This window comes from Sinocyclocheilus rhinocerous, unplaced genomic scaffold, assembly GCF_001515625.1.
Source record: "Sinocyclocheilus rhinocerous isolate Xijiao unplaced genomic scaffold, SAMN03320098_v1.1 scaffold964, whole genome shotgun sequence".
Taxonomy (NCBI): domain Eukaryota; kingdom Metazoa; phylum Chordata; class Actinopteri; order Cypriniformes; family Cyprinidae; genus Sinocyclocheilus; species Sinocyclocheilus rhinocerous.
This window is the reverse complement of record NW_015655397.1, coordinates 132127-140683: the sequence shown is the minus strand read 5'-3', so window position 1 is coordinate 140683 and position 8557 is coordinate 132127. Positions and strand designations below refer to the sequence as shown.

The window sequence follows — 8557 nt, the reverse complement described above, 5'->3', positions numbered from 1 at the left end:
ATATAGGGCCTGTTTACACCTGGTCATTTCATGCGTTTTCTCTGATCGGATATCTATCTGATTTGTTAAAACGTTTCCATTTACACTTGGCCACATAAATGTGTCGTCGCAAAACCGATATAAATCCGATCTTCAATTCCCACGCTATATTTAAATTTTATATTTAAGTTCACGTCAACGAAATCTAAAGATAAGCGCTGCATTTTATTAATTATCAGCTCATTTCAAGATCAAAGACCCCAATAGGAGAGCACGTGGCGTGGCATCAGCACTGGAAAGATAAGTTTGTCTTACTACTTTTAATGAAAATTATTGTGCGTTGACCGTCTGCGTCTTACTTTGTTTCATTCGCTGAAGAGATACTCAGCTACTCGTCCGCAGCGAAGCGTGTTGAATTAGCGCAGTCTGACTAATATCATATAGCCTATAACACGCTCTCACACGTTTATTATTTTATCACTTTGGGAGGAGTAAAATTTACATCTGTGGTTTCAACAACCAGATGCATTTACATGGATAGCTATCAGATCAGAAAAAAACGCATGAAGTGACCAGGTGTAAACGGGCCCATGTTACACAACATGCGTTCTCTTTCTCCACTATTTAAAGGGGTGGTTGATTGCGATTTCACTTTTTTAACGTTAGTTGGTGTGTAATGTTGCTGTTGGAGCATAAACAATATCTGCAAAGTTACGAAGCTGAAAGTTCAATGCAAACGGAGATATCGTCTTTTAAAATTCTGGCAGTTTAATGCCTACAAAAACAGCTGGTAGAGACTACAACGAGGTACTTCCCGGGTTCGTGACATCACAAACCCAGATAAACCCCGCCCTCGGGAAAAGGCAGCAAAGGGGGCGAGGCCATGCTGCGCTGCTTTAGAGAAGAGGAAGAGAACTAGAGGTGCACGTAAAAATCTGTTCATATATGAATCGCGATTCTGTCTTCTAACGATTCTAATGGATTCACAAGTTTCAAAATCAATGTTCTAAAGCAGCAGTTCTTAATACTGTTCCTCGTGTTCCCCTGCTCTACACACGCTCTGCGCATCTCACTCTCACTCTCCTATTCAGCTCCTTTGAACGTTTTAGCGCAGTTAGCCACTCATTTTGGTATTTGTGGCTCACAAGCTGTTTGAGACTGAGTGCGACTCATGTTTTCGCTCCACTAATATTGATCAGTTCTGGTGCGAGCGCTTTCGGTGTAAGCGTGAAACCTGCGGGAATGACTAAAATGCGCAATACAAGCATTTAACCAGAGCAAATGAGACGTGTGTGTGTGTGAGAGAGAAGGGGTCGTCGGAGAGAAGAGAGCGAGAATGCGCGGCTGACGTTATTGCCTGTGCCGCTGGTAACAAAACGGATCGGCTCGGAATCGGAAAGAAGTGAGACTGATCGGCCGATTCCGATCCCTGGCCGATCGATCGGTGCATCTCTAATTGAAATCCATTGTGTTGCAGTCAGCAACTACAATAAAAAATAAAAGGCTTTTAGGCATATCGACTTGTGATGTCTTTATGAATGAAGTCAATTTATAATTTTTCTCCTGTTCGGCAAGCGACAGATTCAGGGAGTGTCTTATGGAGTAAAGCTAAGGTAAATGTTTTTAAGTATCTTTCTGAAGTGTTTTTCTTGAATTTATAATTGTGTGATAATGCAATATTTATTCCATTTTGTGACTGTTTGTCCAAGCTAGCAAATTTACTGTAGCTCACTGGATCTGATGCAGTCAGTGCCACACTAAAGCTTATTTGTATTGCATGTTTTAGTTATTAACCTACACCAAATATTTAAGGAGCTTTACTTTCTAATATCAAGAACTAAAACTCAATTTACAATGGCTGCTGCTTGTTTGTCTATTTCCTCCCTTTTTTCTTTTTACAATTATTTTACTTCTACATTGTGGTTCGGTTTTTCCTGTATAACACAAGCTATTATTGTTCAAATGTCAAAGCTGCTCTTTTCCATATAATGATAAAATGTATGCTGATCACAGCACTTTTGCTTGTTATATATACCACTAAGTCTGACCTGTCTTGCACTTATGTAAAGAACGGTTCATAAGTTTTTTTTTTTCTTTAGTCATGGTGTCGTATAAGATCCTATTTCCCTTCCTCCATGTCTGATCAGAACGTTATCTTGATATCTTGTCCCAGCTAATCGGAAAAAAGCTTTTCGTAGCCAGTTAGCAGTAAGCTCATAGGCTAAAGCTCAAAATATATATATTTTTTTTTTACACGTATGCTAGGTTATACTGTATGTGTATAGTATATGTGATGTTAATTTTGATTGATACTTTATTAATTCCAAAGGAAGGAGTATGTGAGTTTGATGAGCGGTTATGAAATTCTGCAAAAAAGATTGCTTTAAGGCAGCAATAAATTAACACTTACAGTTATCCACTGTAATTACCGTATTGTCCCGAATATAAGACTTTTTTTTTTTTCCTTGGAAATACATCTGAAAAAATGCGGTCGTCTTATATTCAGGGTCTAGACTTTGACATGTCATGCAATATGAAAATAATTGAAGACAAAATGTGTTTTACTGAGAAAAAACAAGATTTGGTTTTTAAAAAGCCTTTTTCCAAAAGGTACACCTGGAAAAAGGGGGGTCGTCTTATAATCAGGGTCGTCTTATATTCGGGCCAATACGGTACAACAGTGATAATTATGAGAGTGAATTACACTCACAATAGTATGCTCAAGTTGCAAAATTACACCAAACTACAGTGTTTTTTTTTTTTTTTTAAGCTCAAAGTATACTTCTTGGCATACTTTATGCATAAGCTAGGGTATGCATACAATGTGCATGACAAATTTCATAATCATCCCAGTACACATTAAATTTTGAAATTGTTTTGCACTAATTAGTTTGTCCACAAGGTGGGAACACTGACCCAGGTCGTTGTATCACAGGCCCTGTCCCAAATGTCTCACTTCATGTGCACTTGTGGTCTTGCAATCTTATAATGGCAGCCACGTGTGCATGTCCGTTAAGTTCATAAGACTGTAGGGAGTCCCAATTGTTTTTTTGGGGGGGGGTTTTGTCTATAGAAATGACAGAATTTGCATTCTGTCCGTTTAATGTTGGTAACCAAACAGTTGACAGTAGCTGTTGACTTTTTAATAGTATTTTTTTTTTCTCCCCATACTATGGAAGTCAATGGCTACCGACAACTATTTGTTATCAACATTTTTAAAAACATCAACAAAAGAAAAAAAACTCATACAGGCTTGGAACCACTTAATGGTGAGTAAGGCCCAATCCCATTTCTACCCCTTACCTCTACACTTATCCCTACCCCTCTGTTTTGCGCGTTCACATGAAGGGGTAGGGGTGTCTCCATTCTCTTTTGGTTCGAAGGGTAGGGCTAGGGGTAAAGACCAGATAGCCCTTCAAACAAAGATTTTTCGGGACCAAACTTCAAACGAAGGGGTATGAGAGTTATCTCCGCATAAACCGGCTACAGTGGCAACATGGCTGCCCGAGCAAGTTTCTTTGCTCCTGGATGTGTGAGCTGCACAATCTCATGTGTGTGAGCTGCACGATCTCGTGTGTGTGTGTAAGCAGCGCATTAATATAGAATGGTAAGGGTCTATTAATATAGAATGGTGTAACGATACAGTAATAGCGTCCCATTTTTAGGGGAATATTTTCACCCCTACCCCTTGACGCTCTGTTTCAAGGGGAAGGGGTAGGTGAAGGGGTATACAATAGAATTGGATTGGGCCCAAATGACAATTCTTTTTTTGTCTGAACTATCCCTTTACTTTACATTGTCACTGCACACATCACTTCTGCGAACAACCTGTATTGTTGTACTTGCCTTTGCACATTCTTCTTGTACCTGTTCATCTGAATATTTATTGTTTAAGTCTGTTAATACTGTCCTGTACTTTCAGGCTTTCCAATTTTTTTTTTTTTTTTTTTTTTTTTTGGGTTCTATACACCTTATAAATAATTGCAGTCTATGGAGCGGACCTGATTTACATTTCACTGCTGGTTATATATTCTCTATTACGTGGCCGAGAGAGCTCAACTAGCTGCAAATGAAAAAAAACCTGCAAATTAACAACATTCATCATTCTGACAACACAAGCTGCAAATGCTCACAACACAAATACACGCACTGCAAAAATAGAAACGCGCTGCAAATACAACACAACAGAAACGCGGCGCAAATGGGTGCAGACTACTTTGGAAATGTTTAAGGGAACCCCAAAGTGACAAACATGGTTGGTACATATTTATCAATGTTTGCTCTGAAAGGTGTGATTTTTGTTTATATTAACATCCTGATCATATTTCTTAGCTTTTTATTTATATACTGTATATATATATATATATAATTAGCCTAAATAAGCTGACGAAATATTGTAACTGTGAAAGGTTGTGAAAGCTGGCTCACTTTATACAACTTTCCTTACAAAAAATAACCAGCCTATGGTTTTACTATTAAAATTAATATTATATTTTAAAAAATGGTTATAGTGTAACAATCGGCCTTATCTGAAGATGTTACAATAATTAAAAGGGGTCAGATTATACTGTGAGGTAAAATAAGTGTTTTTAAAAAGATGAGACAAACGACAAAAGTAGACTGCATAAATAGTGTATTTACACAATGCACAAGGAACTTAAAACAACACCATAAAACTAGAATAACTTGGGCTGTTAAAAGCAGATTGTCCATTTGGATCATACCCTAAAACAGTCCTTAAGAATCCTAGTGGGTTGAAGTTCCAAGGTAAAAGTGTCCACTGGTGTATATACAGTCCAAAGAAAGTGATTATCCAAGATGTGTGAGATACGGGAATGGTAAATCCATAAAACAACTCCACAATCCAGCATGTTCAGTGTTTGGTCAATGACCCTGTTTGCTTGTCATGCGGTTTGCTTTATACTGGTCTACTTCCTGATTCACATGACAGGCAGACCCATGAACATTTAAAGACATCCACACATTAAAATGAATAAGAGGATTAAAATGGCTAAGACAACATGTAAAACCATTACAACTCAAATGTATAGATATAAAACCATCTTCAAATATATTGAGCGGTATAAAACGCGTCTTTTTGTGACCATGTCACAATTAAATGATGGTAACCATGCACAAATTAACCATGGATTTACTACACTAACCATCGTTTAACCATGGTATTTGTACAACTGTGGTTTTATGTGGTCTGTGCTACTTGGGCGTTTCTTTTTGTGTTATGAGCGTTTGCAGCATATGGGACCCTGGACGACAAAACCAGTCATAAGAGTCAGTTTTTATTTACCATCTGAAAGCTGAATAAATAAGCGTTCCATTGATGTATGGTTTGTTAGGATAGGACAATATTTGGCCGAGATGCAACTATTTGAAAATCTGGAATCTGAGGGTGCAAAAAAATCTAAATACTGAGAAAATCTCCTTTTAAAGTTGTCCAAATGAAGTTCTTAGCAATGCATATTACTAATCAAAAATTAATATATTTACAGTAGGAAATTTACTAAATATCTTCATGGAACATGATCTTTACTTAAAGGAGATATATTATGCCCCTTTTTACAATATGTAATGAGTCTCTGGTGTCCCCAGAATGTGTCTGTGAAGTTTCCGCTCAAAATACTCCACAGATAATTTATTATATCATTTTGAAAATGCCTATTTTGAGTGGAAGCAGAAACACGCTGTTTTTTGTCATAGATAGCTATGTACTGTACCTGAAACGTTCCCAGGCGCAGAAAGATAGTAAGGACATCATTAAAATAGTCCATGTGACATCAGTGGTTCAACCTTAATTTTACGAAGCTACGAATGTACTTTATTTAACAATTCTTCTCCTCCGTGTCACCATCTTCCGCTATTCATGCGAGTATTTTGGGTGAACTATCCATTTAAAAGCTGTTAGCATAAAGACAAGGATTTGTTTAATTTGACCATCTTTATTTTTGGTTATGTTAATGTGTAATATTTAAAATACACATTTATCTATTTTTATAATTTTATAAGCATTTGTTTGTTTATATTTTCTAATTAGGCACCAAATAGCTGGAGTACACTTGGGAATAGGATATACAAACACACCTTACTTCATCTTGTACTTTACTCTATAAATAACCATTGATGATGTGACTGCAGGGTCCAGGCCTTGGAGCACTACAAAGCGGTCATGAACATGGGCTATAGCTCCACCAAGAGCAACATTTCCAGAGGACTGAACAGGGCTTCCATCCGAAAACGGACCCAGCGCATCCAGCAGACCGTCAGCAGCTGGACTGATGTGGCCATGTCAAACATCCGCAAAACCTCTTAAAAGAGGCACCTGTTTTCATTATGCTACTAAACATGTATGTCGTCTTGCGTTTCTCAGTATATGCCAGAAGAGGCCTTGTCCAGTATTTTGAATGGACCGTTTTCTTATCTGTCTGTATCTTCTAAGTGTTTAAAGTAAAGGGCAGCTGAATATACTGTATCACTATTTGGGAACATCATAGAGCATGATTTTAGTTAATGCACATTCCTGGCTCAGTATGCTTGACGTAATGAAGCATTTAGCAATTCTGCTGTGAAAAAACACCAAAAGATGTGAATACCAAATGTAAGCATATTTGAAATACATGTGTGGAGAGGTCAAGGAATTAGAAGGAAAAAAAAAGCTCAACGTTATTCATCAAAAAAAAGACAAACAATATTCAGGTTTTTTTGGATGTATTTTGTGTATTTTATTTTATTTTTTTGGGTAAAAGAATATCCATCCAACACTAAACTGGCATAGATTCTGACTGTGGGAGATGTTACTAATGTTATTATGTTTGCTAACTGTCGAACCTATTTAGTGGAAGTTTATTAACAGTATTTTACTACTTTGGTACTTTACACAAATACTAACGTTTTACAGTAAACTCCGTAAAGCAGTGTTTCTCAATCCTGGTCCTGGGCGCCCCCCAGCACTGCACATTTTGTGTGTCTCCCTAATCAAACACGCCTGATTCAACTCAGGACCTGAAATGGGTGTGTCAGATAAGGGAGACATACAAAATGTGCAGTGTTGGGGGACGCCCAGGACCAGGGTTGAGAAACACTGGTGTAAAAGGAGAATAAAATGCGAAGTATGCCATAGTTTCACAAATTCACCAAGCAAATATTAAGACGCTATAATCATCGATTGTACTTATAATATGATCCATATACATTACCAAAGGAGAATAAGAGAATTCAAATGAGATAAATTGTCTACAAAACTATTACATGCATTTGAGTTTGTTTCAAAGTTGAAATGATGTTTACATGTATTGCTTTGCATTATGCATGTGATCTGTTTATAATAGGACAAAAACAGCAGAATTGTTTGTTTTTTATACTAAATAAAAACTGTTGAATATTTCATACATTTAAATGATTCATTACTTTTCACCATAATATTTTAAGTATTTGAGTGATTTTTGTTTTTTCCATAGCTCCTCATGCTTTTTTTTTTTTTTTTGACTCTAAAATGCAATAAAATAACAGTGATACAATGTGCTTGCCTCGGCAATGACCCATCATTTTTTTTAAGGATGGTAAATGTTTGAAACTCCAGAGGGAGCAGCTGTAAAACCATATGCAAGATTTCAGCTCATTCAACAATTTTATCAAAAATGTTTTAATAGGTTTTGCCATCTTACTGTGTTGAAGGGAAGTTCAGGCTGCCTTCTAGAATGAAACACTCGTTCTATGGTTGCATATAATAGTTTACATAGGCTCAATCAATTAGTGAAAGTGAAACTAATTGATGAAAGTGAAAACGTCAATGTTAAGGTGCAGCCATATTAATCATTGTACAGCAAATTTTTATTGGACAAAATCTAGTTATTTTAATAGGAATCAAGGGGATCAGGTTTACATATAGGCTTCAGTTGGTCATGCAGATTCAACATGTTGACCAACAGAAAGCTTTTTGTTTTTCATGGCATTAAATCCTTAAATCAAGATACCTTTACTTGAGATGCAAAACAAATACATTGTCTTGTTTTAACAAAATTAAGTGATTTTATGCTTAAAACAAGAACAAATGCTGAAAACTTGTTTTTCATTTTAATTAAATTATTTAAGATTATTAGCATATTTTTCTTGTTTTATTCAAACTTCATTTTGATCAGTTTGTCATAAAACAAGACTTATGTTATTTTTGTAAATTCAAGTAAATATATATCTCAAGTAAAGAATCTTTAGACATTTGTGACCACAAAACCAGTCATAAGTATCACGGGTATATTTGTAGCAATAGCCAAAATTGTATGGGTCAAAATTATCAATTTTTCTTTTATGCCAAAAATCAATAGGATATTAAGAAAAGATCATGTTCCATTAAGATATTTTGTACATGTCCTACCTTAAATAAATAAAAACAAATTTTGAATTGAATTTTTGCAACTTTAAAGGCAATTTTCCTCAATATTTAGATTTTTTTTGCCACCTCAGATTCCAGAATTTCAAATAGTTGTATCTTGGCTTAATATTGTCCTATCCTAACAAACCACATCAATGGAAATCTTATTTATTCAGCTTTCAGATGGTAAATAAATGT

The 8557-nt window shown here is 36.0% G+C and overlaps 1 protein-coding gene across 5 annotated transcripts in view; it reads left to right on the top strand.

Moving 5' to 3' along the window:
* The window catches only part of pimreg (PICALM interacting mitotic regulator), a 20986-nt gene extending 14351 nt beyond the window's left edge, over nt 1-6635 (top strand). For 3 of the 5 annotated variants that reach the window (XM_016524986.1, XM_016524985.1, XM_016524990.1), the window contains one exon: nt 6130-6635. In XM_016524986.1, coding sequence (XP_016380472.1) covers nt 6130-6304 — 175 coding nt within the window. In that variant the 3' untranslated portion in view covers nt 6305-6635. Of the gene's footprint in view, nt 1-1554; nt 1593-6129 lie in introns of all 5 variants that reach the window. The other 2 variants (XM_016524988.1, XM_016524987.1) reach the window with 2 other exon arrangements.
* Nucleotides 6636-8557: the final 1922 nt, after the last annotated feature.